This window comes from Nelumbo nucifera, chromosome 5, assembly GCF_055504915.1.
Source record: "Nelumbo nucifera cultivar China Antique chromosome 5, China Antique-T2T, whole genome shotgun sequence".
Taxonomy (NCBI): Eukaryota; Viridiplantae; Streptophyta; class Magnoliopsida; order Proteales; family Nelumbonaceae; genus Nelumbo; species Nelumbo nucifera.
Genome location: NC_142653.1, coordinates 34,994,435 through 35,013,270, shown reverse-complemented (window position 1 = coordinate 35,013,270; position 18,836 = coordinate 34,994,435). Strand labels below are relative to the sequence as shown.

Below are 18,836 nucleotides of genomic sequence, written 5' to 3'. Positions count from 1 at the left end.
CAGCACAGACTGTCAAAAGTGGACAGCCAAAGACCAAAGTTTTGTCCAAAATCGGCTTCAATGCACACTATCCACACATCCTTTGCAGCCTTGCATTGAGAATATCTGGAGATATTCCCAATCCGGGGTTGTAAAAAGCTGTAATCACTGAAGCCGATATCGTTTTCTCCATGGAAAAAGTGTTATTCTTACAAAACTAATGAATGGACCATATCCAACTTCATCCACTTAATCAACTATTTTCCGAGTCAATAGCATTGTTGCAAGTATTGAACTCCAGTTTTGAATTTTGAGAAGCAAACATAATCGATTTTGTTTAAGAAAGTCAAAATTAAATTAAATTTTGGAGTAAATATCTTACGTGAATGGTTTTGTTTTCATTTTTGAATTTGCCAAATCAGCAAAAAAATAAAAAATTGTTCTTGAACTATAGTTTTTTCCGTGGAACAAAAACAAGATGGTAATGATTTGAAACCATCAAATTGATGTAACCAAATGAAAATATGTTCTCTAAATCAAAAATTCAAAATTATTTTTTATTTTATTTTTAAAACAAAAAACTCATGCATAAAGGAGAACAAGTGAAACAATTTACATTAAAGAACACACCCTAACTTGGGAAAGCTGCGGCTGCCGCTGTTGTTGGTGGGTTTCCATTGACGTTAGCGCTTTTCATTGGGGAAAGCTGCTGCTATTATTGTTATTGAGAAGCTTGGAAGTGGAAGCCGTCAATGGAAACCCACCAAAGAAAAGCGCTCACTGGTTTACAATAATATAAAAGTATAAACAATAGAACAGGGTCAGAATAGTCATTTCACGTTACTCACAATCGGACCTCTTAAATGAGATGACGTGGGTGGCGTACATCACCATTTACCTATCTGACGTGGCAGAGGCCCCCGCCCCCACCCTCCCCCATGAGGAGCGAGAGACAAATTCAAAGCACCACCACGGAACCGGCCCACTCTCTCTAGTCTCTAGACTCTACCAGTCCCAAAATTTAATGCCCGAAAAAAGAAATCCAGGCCCAAGCCCCATTTCAACACAATTTTGGGGCGGGTTTATTAACTTTATTTTAATCCCCAGTTTCCATTGACTTTGTGCGCTTAAATATTGATGTCAGCTCTTGAGTTTCTTGATTTCAGAGAGATGCTTTATTGCCTTTTACCACAACACCACCACCACCTTCCCTCATCGCCTGATCACTCCCTCTTTGATTTTCCGGTCATGGACTTCTCCGAACCCCCCACCGGCAGGCCCTCTCCCCGGAGGGAACTCCAGGGCCCCCGCCCAACCCCCCTCAAAGTCAGTAAAGACTCTTACAAGATCAAGAAGCCGCCGGTGCCGCCCCAGCCGTCTCACCCCCCGCAGCCGCCGGCCCAAAATCGCCCACCAGTTATAATTTACGCTGTCTCTCCCAAGGTAATTCACACGGATGCTAGCGAGTTCATGACATTAGTTCAACGCCTTACTGGCCCGTCTCCGACATCGTCTGATGCTTCCGACGCCGGGGCTGGTGCTTCTTCGTCTGCTTTTGATACTACTTGTGCAATTTCTCCGGCAGCCCGGTTCGCGGCCATCGAGAAGACTAACACCTCTCCTGACAAGTCAAGAAGGGCGGTTGATTTGGACATGGCGCATGGAGTAGAAATGGGTGCTAACGTGGAGAGAACGAGTTCAATTCCGGGGATATTGTCGCCTCTCCCGTCTTCCCTCCCACCCATCTCTCCAAATTTCTTCTCCCCACCGTCTGATCCGACTTCGCTCGGCTTCCTGCATGAACTCAGCCCCATCTTCCATGGTAACAAGAACTACATAGAAAGCTTCTTCATGTCCAGCCCCTCCGCCTTCTTATCACCTCCTAATATTTCTCCCACCCCATCACTTGATCTCTTCAATCCCTTCTCAGATTTTTAGCCATCTTTTCCAGCAGAAACACAGAAAAACAGATTTAAGAAGAAGGGGAAAGAGATATCTGATTTGGTTGACACGAGGGAGAAGAATCTTCTCCCAATGGTGGGGCAATCGGTAACTCATGGGACAGAGGTCACAGAACTTGGGACTTGAGAGGTATTTTTGGTTTTCTTTTTTCCTTCTTAGTGGTACAGTTGATAAGTCTTGAATGGGCTTTTAACCATGTGGGCCATGTGTCGATAATCCAACCCGCATGTCCTTCACATCTTATCTTCTTTTTTCTATCTGATAACATTTTTTGTTAACACATGTGGCTTGTAATTTGTAACAATAACCGTTCAATTATTCTTTTGTATTATCCTTCTTCCCTTAGCTAGGGCTTCTCTACACTTGCTTTTTTTACATGGTTGTTGATTAATGTGGGGGGTGTTAGGCATGTATGCCGTTGGCAAAATTGGTGTTTCAGAAAATGATAGTATATTTAAAATCGTTTTTCATAAAAAATAGTGTTCCAAATTACGTTTTGAGAATCGAGAAGGCATGGTCTAGAAAAACGCTGAATTTGATGTTTTTTTTTTTTTTTAATTTAGAGCTAATTATTGCTGTTGCCCTAAAAAAACGTCCTATGTAGTAGGCAATTTTTCCAAATAAAAATAAACACCATTTTATCAAAAAAACAGTACTTCTAACCTACACATTATACAAACGGTGCTGTACATGCTGCACCAAATACGTAACTGTTCTAAGACCCTGGCACGAGCCGGATGGATGGCTGAATCGGGTTGAACCCAAGACTGACCCAAACTGCACAATAAAGTGGGTGGGCCCGGTTTCAGATTAAACAATAAATTGTTTACTCATAAGCCACCCACTGTTGAACAGACCTATTTTGACAGGTCTAACTGACCAGCAGGTTGGATTGAAGTCAGTCCAAGGTCTTCTTACAGGCCTGGTCGGTCAGTAAAACGTTCCAGTCCGTGTTGTACTTAGGCATTGTGACCACCTTGATTTACTCAAATAACCTTTTCGAAACAAGGGAAAGCCACACTCTGATAAGGCTCATTTGCATAGAGATTTGGAACCACCAAGTCAATTAACCAAGTCATTATTTATTTCTTTTGATGGCGAAACGTATATGGCGGTGGCTTTGATGGACCACGTTCAATGAACAATACGAAATAAAGAAGATTAGAATTAAATATTAGTTTAAGTTGATGAGAACAAGGCCACAAATATAGTTAGATGGATGGATTAAAGTTAGATTATGGCTAGTAACAATCTGACCATTTTGGATTGAACAAATATATCTTAGTCTTATCTATCAAAAAAAAAACATCTTAGTCTTGGATGAACAAGGGTGTTTTTCTACCACAAAGTTGGGTAATTACGTGCAAGTAAATGTTTGAACTTCAATAAATGGGTCAGCCTCACTGCCTCAGAGGTAATACCATTCTCTTTTGGCGGCCCATGTAGGCAGCAGAAACATGGATTCCCACTTCTCAGAAGGGATGTGAAGGGCTTACGTGGCAAATCTAGTCAAGTAGGGCTGACATAGCAAATCCCACTCTGACTGATGACCATATTGACTAGTCATATGTATAGAGCTGTCCAATATCAACTCCATCACCAGTCATGTATTTCACTTTTAATTCATCTCTTGAAATTCTTTCAAGTATACAAGAGTGGTGTCAGTCATTTATAATGCAGTGAATCAAAAGTATGGAAAAAGTCGTTTATCATAATTAGGCCCACCCTGTCATAACCATGTCCAAATTTTTTTTTCAAAATCTAATCAGAAAAATCAGATTAAATCCTTTTCCCCAAAAATCAGATTTTCCTTTAAAACTGTTGATTTTAGTCAGTGAACTGCTGAACCGAGCGATTAACCATTTGAACAATTTTAATCGTTTTTTATTTTTTTTAATTTTTTAATTTTTTTGTCAGAACTGGCCAAGCATTTATTTTAAACGATCAGACCATTTAACCCAATAATCAAACCCGTGACCGTAACAATTCAAAATTTTAAACACCTCAACCTATAACACCCACACCGGCCAGTAAATTAGCATCAATTTCGAGATGACACCTACCCCAACTGTAAGGTAGATCCAAGACTTCTGTGGGTGGACTGCACAGTACAAACCCCAATAGTTAAAAAGCTTGGAATTCCTGTGGTTATTCGCCGGCCTTGTGAAAACTATTTCATAAATCAATTTCAAAAGACAAACAAAAAGTTGACAGTTGTTTGTTTGCATTGTCAGGTCCAAACCCAATTGTTCCCTTTTGTTTTTTTTTTTTTTTCTATTGGCCAATGGCTATCGAGTATCAAGTGGATGATAACTACTACATGCAATTCTAAATTAGTGTTGGTTGTAGAGTCTCGCCTAGTCAAAGATTCCACCAAGTCCTCCAGCATCTAATTCTAGTATTATACAAAAGATATTTACAGTGTGGTTCTTCATAAACCATCACCCACTGCAGCACTGCTGAATGAATCAAATCAGAAGCCTGAAATCAATTTCTCCAAGCTTAAAAAACTATAATGTTTCTTGTCAGATTCCCTCAATCTGGCACTCTACAGATGCTTTGAGCCGTTCAGTTTAGACATCAAAGCCTATTAGGAGCTCCCAGAAAATTCCTAACCTCACAATAGAAACAATCACCTTCCAAAGGTGCCAACCCTCTTGGCTTTTTACATCTTTGCTGCAGTTGAATTCCATGTTCCACCGATCAAAGTGCCAACTCTTTCTCCCCTAATTGCTTTCGAAATATTGCCAGGCTTTGTTAAATTGAAGACAACAACTGCATCATGAAAAAAGAACCTTGGTGTAATCAGGGCATCAATGCTTTGCTTCTGAAAATAAACCAATTTAAACACTCTGCCATACCAGGGATATTGTTTTCTTGACACAAAGTTATGGCTGTCATGTCCATTACGGATAGATCCCTTGATGTCACATCATGGTAACTTAAAGAATCAAGGAGCTGAGCATTTGGGTTAAACCTAGGGTCATCATCATAGACGCCATCAACGTTTGTAGCCTTGAGTACAACTTCTGCATTTACTACATCAACAATACAAGTCAATATTTTGTAAGCAAGGTACATGGTGTTCTAAGATCCTCTATTTCAAAGAGAAATATATTTACATATGGTACTAAATATCTGATCAGTTACATCTTTTAGAGGGATTTAAGCTAGGGCACTGCCCAGCCAGGTTCAGATGACCAGCCATTACGGTGCCATTACCTGCAAATTTAAAATGGTGAGCATCTAAAGATCTCATTATCTTGTACGGAACATAATAAAGGTTTACCATGGAAACAAGTTTAACATCAATCGAGGGCAACATCCCAGAAGTCCATCTTTGGATGAATAGGATAGTCTACGTCCATAAGAGGGAAAAGGATATTCTAAGTTAGGCACACAGATTGGATAGTTGGAACCTACTCCATAATTGACTTTAAAATACTAAATTAGTAATCTAGTTCCACCAATATAAAAATATTTGACTTACTTTCTGCACAGCGAAGGGCTGCAGCAGTATCTGTTGTGAAGAAGGGGTTCCCGGTTCCTGCCGCAAAGATAACTACCCTTCCCTTCTCCAAGTGTCTTATAGCCCTTCTCCGAATGTAGGGCTCTGCCACTTCAGACATCCGGAATGCTGTCTGAACTCGTGTTGCGATTCCGATACTTTCCATCGTTGCTTGCAGAAATATTGCATTCATTACAGTTGCTAGCATCCTAAACAATTGGAAAATCCAATTAAAGCAGTTGGAAGGAAGTTAACTGCAAGCATTTAATTACTGAGACTGTGCTTCAGTGGTAATTATGCCCCGGCCCTGGGCCCCAAAAAGAACCAGAAAGAAGAAACAAAGAAGAAATAAACAAATAAAGGTACCAAGGAACCTATTCTTCCAAGTTCACAATGTTTCAGTCCAAGTTAATTATCTTTAAAAAAGATAGGTTGTTCATTTATACAAGTCCCAGCAGAGTTGCGGATTCGAGTCCCGCTACCTGTTACCATCTACCTTGAGAGTAATTAGTGTGTCACTGTGTTGTGTAAAATAACAAAAATATATAGGTAAGGCCAGCCAAGTAGGAAAATAGAATTGCTTGAGGTCATTGCACTGATGTGGGCCAGCCCATCTTGAAGTCCCATGGTCTGCAGCCCATCATGCACCTGAGATGGCCTATAAGCCTATAAGCCTATCCCCAGTCATGTCAATCCATTAGCCTATATGTGATATTTCATCATTATTTTTGAAGAGGTCGCATATGTTGGGAAGTTACTTTAATAGGGGGCAATCATAGAAATGAGGAAACCGTGATGCTAATACACTTATTTAAGATTTTATTTTAAATTTGATTAAATTTCCTTTCTTGAGAAAGTTAGCTACACATCCTAGTTTAGTTTTAGAGAGCATCCTAGTTGTTTTAAGAACAAGTCTTTTTTTCAGGATAAGTAAAAGGTTAGTTTAGGAACTCTTGTTTGTAAGTTCCATAAATAAGACTCTGGATCTACTAAAAACAGGTTAAGGTACCCAATCATGAACAAAGACATTGACAATATACTGTTACATTTACCAGCAACTGTCATACTTATTCATGATTGGGTTACGTAGCCCATTGTACACATCCTGTGCATAAGGAGTTCAAAGGCGCAAGTAAAAATGAGTTACAAATCAGTGAACGGTATTCTTTTTGTTGATATTGTAAATGAGTAAATAATGGCTACAGTCTTCACATTCAGCATACCTTTTGCACAGGTGTAAAGGCCTGCATAATTCTCTCTTGTATTTAGCTTGAGGGAACCTTCCCCTCTTAAATAATATAATACAATACTTTAATTTTTCAAAAAAAAAATATATTATCTGTATCTTGTTCTTGTTTTGCAGAGAAGTTCAAGGATATAGAAGCCAATATGACCAATCAAGATCAGAACCTTGATTATTCAACCACCTTAAACGATCAGCAAATATCCATTTCTTGTTCCAATTGCCCTCATTTTTCTTTTATTTTATCAAATCTTCTTATTAAATCCCAATATCCCAATTTTTTTTTTAAGAAATAATGAAATATCCCACATTCTTTTTCTACAAGTGCAAGAATGTAGGTTTGAACTGAGAGTAGACACTTCATGCACAAAATACTAGACATTAGGTTCCCAGTCCACTCCACCCTCCCAAAACACATTGGGTAATGCCCTTTCTTTATCCCACATCCTTTTTTTTGGTAGTTTTCTTAACTTAAAAAGCCACTAACCTAAAGGAATTCCATAATGACAAGTTATTAATTCCAATTTTCCCATAGGTTTCATAATACCTAGAAATGCTGAGATCCCATTATCCCATTCCCACTAATTTTCTTGTCACTGTATACTGAAATATTCCTGTAAGCCCATGGACTCTGCCAAGCTGGTGGACAGATGATGACTGTATTCAGGCTCTGAAAGTTTTGAGGAGAATAGCGGTGGAGCGAGTTTCACGGTGGAAAAAGAAAAAGAGGGAATTGGTGAATTTGTGTGTGTGTGTGTGTGTGAGTGTGTGAGTGTGTGTGAGAGAGAGAGAGAGAGATCGGGTTCAAGGGTGACAGAGGAAATCTGGGGCCCAGGGAGGAGAAGAGAGAGTTCAGGTCCAAGGGTAAGAGAGAAAATCTGGGGCCCCAATCAGAAATGGGTACCCTATCTATATTTTTTTCCTTTTCCTAAAGGACCTTTTTCTAGAATCTTCTTGCCATGTCAGCAAGTGGTGGCCAGTTATTTGCCAGTTGTTGGTCACTGGCCTATGCCCATTCTGCCTTTCAACTTGTCTTGAATTGCCTTGTAAACCAGGTTAGCCATTGGTTTAAGATGGGTTGAACCAGGTTCATGGTCTTTTATAAATCTATACTTTTACAATCTCTTTATGTTAGTAAGATAAAAACAAATTTTAGTATACCTCTTACGAAATATTTCATACTTTAGAGAAAATCTGTGAGGCACACAGCACCATCCTACACCATGTATTCACCATACAATAGCTATTAAAGTTCAGAATACATGAAGAAAGATAACTTGATTTAGATTTAGGATTCAAACTACAAGTCTTGGAGTAATAATGTAATATCAATCAAAAATAAATAAGAAAAAGAGGGGCATCAGTATGTCTGTTCCCCAGCTGAGATGCAGGTAATTACAACAGAATTGAAAAACAAATAGCTCATCAAATAAACAAATAAATAGGTCTTCAATAAATCAAGAACAATGATGCCTATAACAATTATCATCTGAGATAATGCATCAAAAAAGATAGCAAGAGTTTTTTACCCAATATAATCAGCAGATGAACGGTCAAGACTGCTACTTCCTGCCCATGAAGATCCACGGAAGATATTTCCCCCACCAACTACTATTGCAACCTAAACATTCAGTAAAAGAAACTAACTCAGACCTCATGCATCTCAAGATGAGGCAAGCAAACATATCAGTTTACAACCATCCAAAGAAACGTGTCATTTTAGTTCCTAGATTCAACCCAATCCTACCACCAAGAAACTGAATCAAACATGAATTAAAAATCACTGAGTTGAATGGCAAAAAATGCAAACCAGATAGAGCTAAAAGACAACCAGAACATTTACCTCAATGCCAAGCCGAGTTACAGATGCAACCTCCCTTGCAATGGCCATTGTAATCTGCAAAAGTGCAAATAGCTGCAATGATTAATAGATAATCAAGGGACGCAAACAACAGATTATACTGAGTCACCCATTATCCACCTTTGGATCAATATTTTGTGTGCGGTCTCCTGCCAGTGCTTCTCCACTTACTTTAAGCAAAACCCTTTGCCATTTATATGGCCTTGACTTTCCAGCTTCATCCATTGATAATCTGAATGGTGTTGTAGTTGACATCCGAGGTTGTCTGTTTGCATTGAAGATATTAACAAGTAGACAAGCAAGCACATGATGCTCTAAGGGGTACAAATTTGTTATGTCTTACCTCCTAAGTCAATTGAGATGGAAAATTAGCAAATAAAATCTGAAAGCAAAAAGTTTAAAAGTTCAAACATCAAAGATATGAGCTTAAATTAATGAATTCTAGAATGAGCTAGCTAATCAATTGTCTATAATGCTAACCAAAGCACTTGCTCAATTTTCTGGGAGGGTCATTCTAAAAACTTAAATTTTGTATCAACTATGGTACAATCACTGATCTGTATTTCAAATGGCCAATCCATCTTAATCTACTTTCTCTTTTTCAGTCACTAATTTGAATTACCCTCAGTTCCTTGGAATACCATACATTTATCATTAGTATTAGCATGCATTCATCACAACATTCTCATACCCTCTGCACTGATTTTAGGAATGTTTTATTTCTTGGTTACCAAAATAAAATGTACCCATTTCAAAAGCTCTAGTTAGCACCACTTAGCTCAAGAATGGAAGAAAGGGTTGTTATGTCTTTTCAACTTCAACAAAAAACTTTTGCAATAATTTAGTGCAGAGTCAAGGATGAACCAGTAAAAAAGATTAACAAGATGCATCTAAGCTTCATCAACAATTGATGATGGTAGTTTATTTACAGTATCAAATATTCATCCTACATCAAAAGCCAAGTGGTAAATAAGCTATTGGTACTACTCACTAATCTGGGAGCACTTATATACCTTAATTTCTTTTATATGCTCTTTCCACATCACTTCAGTCAACCTGCCCCAATTTCAACCCAAGCTCACATAATTGTAACTGTCTTAAAGAATAAATATCTAGCATTCTATCCATCAGGAGATGTAAATAGGTTCCTTATCATTCAGAAACTTTATCAATTGCCTGTGCTGAATGCCGATCACTTGTAGAAGAACAGTTAAACATAAACTGATGCGCTAACATAAAAAATGCACTCTATCTTTTCGTGTTTTTCTCCCACTCGGTAATTCTTATAGCAGAGCAAAAATGACAATGTGTCTAAATCTACCAATAACGGCATATACATTGTTTTACCTTGAATAACCAATTCACAAAACACAAACATTTCTAAATATAATATCCAATTGCGATTTCCTAACTTCCTTCCTAAATATTCTAAACATCCAAGTCCAAGACGAACAATTGGTCTCATGGCTTACAAACTAGGCAAGTAGGTAATCGTTCATCAAACTCCGTTCACCCAAAAGAAAAACAAAATTAAAACACAAAATTACTTGCAAGAAGCATACCTGAGATTCGATAAATAAACAGAAAGAACAACTTGCAAGAGGCATACCTGATTTTCATAGACTCCGAGAGTGGACCCATTTCAGAAGAAGAACAGTTAAGAACTATCCTCCCAGGTGTGCTTTGACAACCCATCATGGGACGACTTTTGAGTCTAACAGGAAACAGAAGTGAAGATGAATATGAAGATTGAGACAAAAGGGCGTTAAGAGACATGGTGGGAAGAAACGTAGGTGATATAGCCATTACAGCGAAGCGATAATCACAAGAAAGCGAAGAAACATCAGAAAGGTGTTACTCAAACAGGCCTTCCCTGTTGAATTCGTCGTCGTCGGTAGAGGATTCGCCGGTTGTTTCAGGAGATATTTTCCCCTCAGTCCGTCACTCGGCGCTCGCTGTGTTGTTTCACGAGATATTTTTCCCTCGCTTTTGGTTTGCACTTTGGACTGGGGAATGGAGATAACGTTTCCTTTTTCCTTTGAAAGGAGCACAATTGCACAAAGATGTTACTATCACAGTTGCTTTTGTACACCAGGGAAGAAGGTCTGCTTATATAAACACGACCGATCAGCCATCAGATTAGAATCCAAAAGAATGACAGTAATACGGGAGTTGCATACGTCGATTGTCGACGCGTGGATGATGGCTTGAGGTTTGACGATTTTAGCTGTCAACTTTGGTCAGGGCTTAGGCTTGAGTTATGCCTCAGCAGGGAAATTGAAAATGCCCTTGCCAATTGCTTATCCAATAAAATGGTGGGTCCATATATTGCAATGCAACATGCTTTTTTTTAATAAAACGAAGGGCAATTTCAATAAAATCCTTAATGTTTAGTTAATTAACTCCACTCTTATTGTTTAGCTATTATATTATTAACTTTTTTTTATAATTGTTCGAAATCTCCTATTAATTTTATGTCACACTTCGTTCACATAATATTACATGAGTAATAATTATTTTAAAATTCCTAAAATGCCCTCCCGGTGTGGTGATAGGGAGTGAGGTAAGCACTGAATGTTACTAAGTAGAAGCAGGTGGGAGCGAGTTCTAATTCCGCTTTCTCTAAGCTCAAGGACATGAGACCGGCTCTCGTAGTGCCAATGGATGTCTGCAATCTTCACCGAGATCTTGACACCGGTGCCTTGGAAGATGGACTCGGCCAATGACAGTATCATTTCACGGTGGTTCAGGGGCAACTAGGAGTACCAAGTGAGGAAGACTTCACCATAGGCACTATTCCAACTGGCACCATCACAGTGGAAGAACTGGGTATCCTCTGGCCAGTTGTTGTAGTGACCAGCATCTGTAGGGCCACTATGACCCCACTCAGGCTTGCTAGCAACTTCAGCGACAACTTTCAAGCTATTGACCATGTACTGCAATCATCCAAACAGACACACCCATTTGAAAATGGGAAGATATCCGATCGTGCAACAGAAAAGATGGAAGACCCTTCCCTTCCTTACCTTGTCGAAACACTGGAAGGCTTCTATACCTGGGAACCTCCATCTTCCATTCTTCTCTGGATATGAAGGGTAACGGAGCTCTCCTGCTGGAACCCATTCCCACTTGGATTTCTTGAATGAACAATGCAATTCCAAGCTAAGCGAATTGATCGAAAATAGACTAAGCTACCGATGCTAAAGATTAATGCAGAGAAGTAAGTCAAGTAACTACCACGATGGTGTCGCCAAGAAGGTGTTTGAAGTTGTCCCTGAAAGCTTGCATGAAGTCAGCATAGCACTGAACGAGCGTTTGACCCTTGAGCACCAGAAGGTGGTCGCAGCCCAAAGAGACATATTCATAATTCCTCTTTCCCCATTGATTTGTGTAATCGAGGTCTGGATCTCTCTCTATCTCTTCCACCACCCATTTAGGAAAAGGAATCCTGAATCACGATATTATCAAAATTCAAAGTGTCAGGCCATGGATGGATCACATGATCCACCTACAAAACAGAGCAAAGCAGAGTAGATTGGAACCCAACCATCAGAACAGAGAAACTGGAAACGTATTTTCCTAACAGTAACGAGCCTTCTCCTCGTGTGTCTGAACAACAAAGAAGTCGGAATCAGAAAGAAGAGAAGAGAAGACATATGCCTGTGGATGTCAGTCTCTCTGAGCAAGAGAGGTACCTTGCTTGGGCTTTTGCTTTGCTTCTTTTTTCCCCAAATCTTGAGTGTAACATCAAGTTTTGGGTTTAGAGCGCTGCTCCATCGTTGTGTATTAAGAGCGCTGCTCCGCCGTTGTGTGTTAAGAGCACTGCTCCACCATTGTGTTTAGATCCACCGTTGCAAGCAGCGGCGATTGAAACAGGGAAAGGGAGAGAGAGGAAGAGAACAAAGGGGAAAAGAAAAATCTAACAATGGAATGGAAGAAAGAGGGGAGAGACCGGATCAGCGTATTTGGGCGCACCTCAGGGGTCTTCCTGGTGGGATGAACGAAGGGAAAATTCCATCCGTCTCCAAAACATCATCATTGGAATTGCACATCAGTTGGGTTTTATTTGAAATTTGATGAATAGTGAAGGGCTAGCACTTAATGGTGATATCAATTTTTAGCAACGGTAAGGATATTTTAAGAGAATATGTAAACAATAAGGGTATAGTTAGTTAATTTCATAAACAATAGAGGTAATTTAAGGAAATTACCCTAAAACGAAATTTCATTTTAGATAAAGCTCTAGGCACTGGTCTTTTGGATATACCATGGAACTGCCATACTCTCCAGGATAAGACTATCTTTTTGTATTAGTCTTTTAAATTATGGAAGATATAGTATGTGCATATGTCAAGGAATATGCTTACCATTGTTAGGGGTGTCAATTGGATTGGATTTGGTATAACCCGATCCAGTCCAATGCGAATCCATTTATAAATGGACCGGACCCAATCCAATCTAAATCCAATACAATCCATTAAAATGTAAATGGACAGGATTGGATTCAACCCAATCCAAATCAAATGAAATATCAATTTTTTTTTATATTATCCAATCCAATCCCGGGTCGAACAGTCCAATCATCCAGTCTGACACAGACAGCCTACTCTAATAAAAAAATTTAAGTATATTAAAATAAAGAAAATTTGGAACACTAAAATCAATTTTTAAAACAGGACTGGACAGGGAACCGTTCTAGGGTCTAGTTCCCGGATCGAATAGCCCAATCATCCGGTCTAACACAGACAGCCCACTCTAATAAAAAGATATAAAATTTTTAAAAAACCCAAAAAATGGCCAAAAGCCCTTCCTAGATCGAATGGATCGACCACCTAGGTCAGTGGTTCGCTAACCAAACCAACAGTTTTTTGCCAAATAGTAGTTTTGGGGTAAAACGGTCCCTGATTTCTTTGGTTTTGAAAGCATTGATTAAAATCAAAGCATCTTCACAATTTTTTTTTTTTAATTTGTTCATTTTATAGATTAATCTTCTTCACGATATACTATTAATCTTCTTGATCTCAAAAAGCTCTTTTTTTGCAAAATTTCCCCCAAATATGCTCTACAACTAGCTAGTACCTATAAAACACAAAAAGGTTCTGGTTTCCGGTTCTATTGTGAAGATTTGATTTAAGTCCAAATCAAACCGATAGGAGTTTGGATGAATTTATTTGGATTTAGTCCAACCCAATTTCTATACTTGGCTGTTCAAATTCAATTGATTAATTTTAGTTCGGATTGGATCCAACCTAAAACCGATCAATTGACACCCCTACCCATTGTATAGCTAGGGAGGCTAAACATTATGGTTTTCAACTATTTTTGGGAGGATTCTCGTCTTTTGTTTGTGATTTATGATTATTTATAATGTTATACTTTTTTTAGCAATAAAAAAACGAAATTTCATTAATTAAGGGCAAGATACATCAAGAGGATAGTCATGAGCTACTGGACCCAATAATAAAATGAACGACCTTGTTTGAGTTGCATGAAACATGGATAAAAACCACCAAAGAAAAGTCACATTTCTCAGCCATGATGTCCACAAAAATAGGCCAAACCTCAAAAGGAGGGGAGATAGAACTAGAGGCAGAGTTTAAACACTTTAATAATAACTCATAGTTAGAGAGTAACACCATAGAATTTTAGCCAATTGTAGACTAGAGAAAATGGCTTATGCTTCAGCAAAGATGGGAGATTGCGGCATCATAGATGAAGAAGAAGCTGCCAAAAACTTGTTCTCTCTATCCAACACAACAACACCTGCCCTTGCATACCTATTCGTAGAAAAAGGCACCGTCCACCCAAATGTTTTACAAAATGTGTGTGGGGAGCACTGGGGTGGATGCCAACAGATCTAGATCATGCCAGGCCAATCAAACTAGGGGGTGTTTCTGATATACTCAGAATCTACGCCACCAACTTGTTCAACCTAATAATAGAAGATAAAGGATTATGAGGACTACTTATATGTATAACATTGTTGCTATTATTCCACAGTTGCCAAGATATAACAAAAAAGAACAAACACGGCTGCATTTTATCATCCTTAGAAATGGAACTATCCTTCACCCACTATAGAAGCATATCATGAACCGAGACAACAATTTCCATCAAACCTTATAGACTCGCAATGAAGGATTACATGATCTACTATTTCGGGATGAAGAAGGCAAACAGGACACAAAGGATCTGAGACCACTTTTTTCTTCTAGAGGTTGTTGTAAACAAGAAGGTTTTTGTTTAACACTCTCCACATAAACATTTTGACCTTGGGAATAACATCTTTATTCTAGATGAAATTCCAAAGTTTTGTGTTGTCTAGGTGAACCTAACCTCTATGCACTGTTTGCTACCATTTGAAACCTCAATTTCCATCTTCTAGGCCACGTAAAAATTCAATTTCATTGAGAAGTTGTCAGTTTTCTCAAAAAGCCAAATAGCCATATCGCTCACCTCATCTTTAGGAATATATATATATTTTAATTTCCTCCACTAGGCTAGAAGGGAAAGCATTCATTAATCTATCCAAGTCCCAATCCTTAGTTGCTAGGTTTATAAAGTCAATCACCTTTTCAAAGAGGCAGTCTTAGGGCTTATTGATGTGAACCTTGCAATCCAAGACAAAGGGAATCCAAGGATCGCTCCAAGAATTGCTAGAGAAGCCATCACCAATTTGCCCAAACCAACCCTTTTTTTAGAACCTTCTTTTCCATCATTAAACTTCTCCAAGCCCATGAAGCATATTGGTGACATCTTGCACTGAGGAGGGAAGAGTTAGGAAAATATTTTGGTTCTGGCCCAACAAAGAGTTAGGCCTTTGAATTACTCTCATACATTGCTTGGCTAGGAGGGCTTCTCAAGTCTCTAAAGCCCAACCCACCTTCTCTTTTGGGTTTACAAAGCCTTGCTCAACTGACCCAATTAATATTTGGCCCATGGTTTTAACACCTCCACCCAAACCTCCTTTGGATACTACTCACTTCTTCACAAATTTGTTTAGGAAGAAGGAACATTGACATAGTGCAAAACCGGGATGGAATTTATGAAAGACTTGATTAGAACTTCCTTACTTGTAGTAGACAGATACTTCTCTTTCCAACCACTTGCCCTTCTATACACCATATCCACTACGAAGTTAAAGGTTGTTTTCTTTAACTTCCCAACCTCTGTAGGCAACCCTTTTAATTTTTAGAAATTTTGAAATCAGCCTTTAAACTTTTGGATAAGCAGTGTTACTAAAAAACACCTTAGACTTGGAAAGACCAACTTTTTGACCCGAGACCATCTCAAATTTTTTCAAGAGAGAGAATTTCCCCACCTTTTGCATGGTTTGCTTTGCCAAAAATGTAACTAACATCCACGAAAAAAGGATGAGAAATAGTTGGACAGTACCTTTTCAATTTAATACCCAAAAATTTTCCCCATTTCTTTGTTTATTGAAGAGATTTAGATAACACCTTAGAAACTAGAAGAAAAAGGTATGGAAATAGGGAATTACCTTGCTAGAGTCCTTTAGAAGGCTTAATAACCCTACCTATAGAGCCACTAATCAAGACTTTATAAGACACTACACAAATACATTACATGATCCATCTTCTACTTTTCTCACCACATCCCATCTTAGCCATTATTTTATCATGGAAACTCCATTCCACTCTATCCTATGTCTTCATCATATCTAACTTAATAGTCATGTACTTTGACTTTCTTTTAGATTTGCACGTAGAATGAATCACTTCATGGGCCATCAAAATCTTTGTCTCCCGGCTAGGAAGACAAGCTTGAATCGGTTAGCAATTATTTTTGTAATGATTTTATATGGAGTTTTGTATAGGCTAATTGGCAAATTTTTAACCAGAGTTAAAAATTTCTCGAGTTGCTTCAATCACATTAGGGCCAACTACATCCTAGTATTTCTGAAAGAATAAGTAAGTTTGGAAGACCATTCGAACTCTTGTTTTGGCTCTTCTCATTGATTGATTGCCTTTCACTGAATGTGTGGAGGTATGTAGAGTTTGATATTTCCCATAAGGGGCATCCTCAAAGCTAGAGGTGGGTGGGTTTTTATTTCCAATGGAAAGAAGGGAGTGGATCTCGGTCAATGGGGTCATTTTGGTATGGTCTTCTTCCAATGGAGAAGAATGCAATGTCCATTGGATTTCTCTCTATGCTTCTATGTGCAACAATATATCTAGAAACAATGGTTGCATGTGGGATGCTTAATCTCGAGAAGATGATGGGTCTAGAACTCAAACAAGTGGTACTAGATGATCTCTTGATTCCTTCATTTTCCTTCATTGGAAACACATTGTTTGATGTGGACATGATGCAATGGATCATGATGAACTACCTTGGTTATGAATTGGAAGCCACTCGTTTGGGCTACATTGCAAATGAAGAGTATGTCTCTCCTCCTATGAGTGACATGGAGCATGTTGGAAAGCTAATGGAGAGTTGTTTTGATGAAATAGCTTCTAACCATAATTTATCTGTATCAAGATTCAATGCTCTTGCCGAGTTAATCCTAGAACAAGCAAGAACCATAGATATATACTTGAAGTCTCATCTTGCTCCGACTGACATGAAGAGCAAATTGTGCCAAAAGCTATCACAGGAACTAACGCAACTCATAACCATCGCCTCCCTGTGCAAATTGTGCTTCAGGTTCTTTACTACGAGCGACAACGTCTTCGAGATGTTATGGTTGGTGGCAAACTCATGGGTGGGGGGGAATTTCCTCTTTCTCTATTAACCGAACCAGTCCACTAATCATCTTTTTCCTCTTCTATTCTGCCACCATTCTATGTTCATCCTCCTTCTTCTTCTTTCTCAAAAGGGTAAAATAGGATTTGTAGAATTTTCAATAAGTTCATGTGTCTTTTCATTGATGGAGGGTATGTTCAATCAACCCATAAGGTATATTTAAATCTTTTTGAAAAATTCACAATACCTTTAAGTCAATTTATGAAAACTCAGGGTATATTTATGCCATTTTCCCTAAAAACATCACTTTTAAGTTTCTTGCAATGAAAATAATATTTTCACCTTTTTATTTATATGGCACCTAACTGGCAACAAATAGCAATACAAATATGCATCAAACTTGGATAAATTGTGACCATTATCCGAGAAAATGGCAATGATACCAAGCACTAGCTAATGATTTTTTGAAGACCCACTTGGTGTGTGTATTCAGCCATATGTACAATAAATGATTTTAGGGCCCGTTTGGTTCACAAAAATATGGGTTTGGAATTGGAATCGGAATGGGCTATTTCAATTCCAATTATTTGGTTGGGTATAATCGAAATCCCATTCCCATTCCTGTTAGAATGACATTCCTTGTCCCTTAGGAATGAAATCTCATTCTTGCTGATTTCAATTCCCATTCTCATTCCTAACTGAACCAAACAGACTATAGGAATAGACCATTTTCATTCCGATTCCAACTGTGAATCAAACGGATTCTTGCTTTTGTTTTTTTTTTTTGTTCAAAAACCCTTGACTTTGTAGCATATGAATGTGGATTTATTCTCTTGTTGTCATGGTATTATTCTCTTTCCGGGTTTCCCAGCTCACATAACAATTAACAAAGCCGCTGTACGAAAGCCCTCCCAAAGGGGCACTCATTGCCTGCTAAATCTAAGTCAAATTTAGCTACAAACATGTTTGCTCCTTTGTAATATGAACATTTCAAAGATGGGGTGGACTTTTAGCTCCAAGAAAGTCAATAAACCTACCATCATATAAATTGGATACCCCACCCACTTTGCTAGAGGCTTCATCACACGCAGAATATTTAAAAACAAAAAGAATACATAACAGAGCAATCTTTTCTGTCCACTGCTAATTCCAGGTATCTCTTCACTTGTAATGTATGTATAGATCAAATATTTGATGATTTTGATGTCTTTGTTTATGACACTTCACCAGCATCCAAAAGGACTTTGGACAATTGGACCCACCCATCTCACCACTCTCAAAGAATTACTGTTTTTTTTTTTTTTCTGGGTTTCTGTTTTTAACAGAAAATAAGAAGCATAAGAGCAATATAGAGGGATCATTGTCTAATAAATTAGACTTGCTTTAGCAGGCTCCACCCGAGCGGCTTTTTTAGTTTTTTTTTACTTGTCGGCAGCGCATTTAGCACATGGACAAGGGGATTGAGGCCTGAGAAGGGTGGGGAAAAGCCGGCCGACCTGGTTGAGTGGTTGGTGGTTTGGAATAAATAAAACAACTAAACAACGATGGATTATCATCACCCATCCCCATGAACCATG

General features: G+C 38.5%; 3 protein-coding genes across 3 annotated transcripts; 1 reads left to right on the top strand and 2 right to left on the bottom strand.

The window, feature by feature from the left end:
* Positions 1-916: 916 nt before the first annotated feature.
* LOC104590332 (protein MKS1) lies at positions 917-2,272 on the top strand. Its single transcript, XM_010248948.3, has one exon. It carries the CDS (start codon positions 1,117-1,119, stop codon positions 1,915-1,917), a length of 801 nt encoding a protein of 266 aa, XP_010247250.1. The 5' UTR covers positions 917-1,116; the 3' UTR covers positions 1,918-2,272.
* Positions 2,273-4,309: 2,037 nt separating this feature from the next.
* LOC104590333 (Amino acid kinase family protein) lies at positions 4,310-10,653 on the bottom strand. The gene is made up of 7 exons (XM_019196501.2): positions 10,163-10,653; positions 8,674-8,818; positions 8,536-8,589; positions 8,222-8,313; positions 5,432-5,658; positions 4,803-4,979; positions 4,310-4,716 (listed from the first exon to the last, which is right to left on the bottom strand). Exons 1-7 carry the CDS (start codon positions 10,357-10,359, stop codon positions 4,607-4,609), a joined length of 1,002 nt encoding a protein of 333 aa, XP_019052046.1. The 5' UTR covers positions 10,360-10,653; the 3' UTR covers positions 4,310-4,606.
* Positions 10,654-11,309: 656 nt separating this feature from the next.
* On the bottom strand, positions 11,310-15,309 carry LOC148791403 (beta-amylase 1, chloroplastic-like). The gene is made up of 4 exons (XM_088888164.1): positions 15,125-15,309; positions 11,791-12,001; positions 11,580-11,690; positions 11,310-11,489 (listed from the first exon to the last, which is right to left on the bottom strand). Exons 1-4 carry the CDS (start codon positions 15,307-15,309, stop codon positions 11,310-11,312), a joined length of 687 nt encoding a protein of 228 aa, XP_088744290.1.
* Positions 15,310-18,836: the final 3,527 nt, after the last annotated feature.

Bases quoted from the DNA above. Each gene is read 5' to 3' on its own strand.
- LOC104590332 (XM_010248948.3), top strand. From the start codon at position 1,117: ATGTCAGCTCTTGAGTTTCTTGATTTCAGAGAGATGCTTTATTGCCTT.
- LOC104590333 (XM_019196501.2), bottom strand. From the start codon at position 10,359: ATGGCTATATCACCTACGTTTCTTCCCACCATGTCTCTTAACGCCCTT. The intron at 8,590-8,673 runs GTGGATAATGGG...GCACTTTTGCAG, and splicing joins CACAAAATATTGATCCAAAG to ATTACAATGGCCATTGCAAG. The intron at 4,717-4,802 runs GTATGGCAGAGT...TTCATGATGCAG, and splicing joins TCAAGAAAACAATATCCCTG to TTGTTGTCTTCAATTTAACA.
- LOC148791403 (XM_088888164.1), bottom strand. From the start codon at position 15,309: ATGTCACCAATATGCTTCATGGGCTTGGAGAAGTTTAATGATGGAAAA. The intron at 12,002-15,124 runs GTGATTGACTTT...ATCGTGATTCAG, and splicing joins AAGACTGCCTCTTTGAAAAG to GATTCCTTTTCCTAAATGGG. The intron at 11,490-11,579 runs GTAAGGAAGGGA...GGATGATTGCAG, and splicing joins CCTTCCAGTGTTTCGACAAG to TACATGGTCAATAGCTTGAA.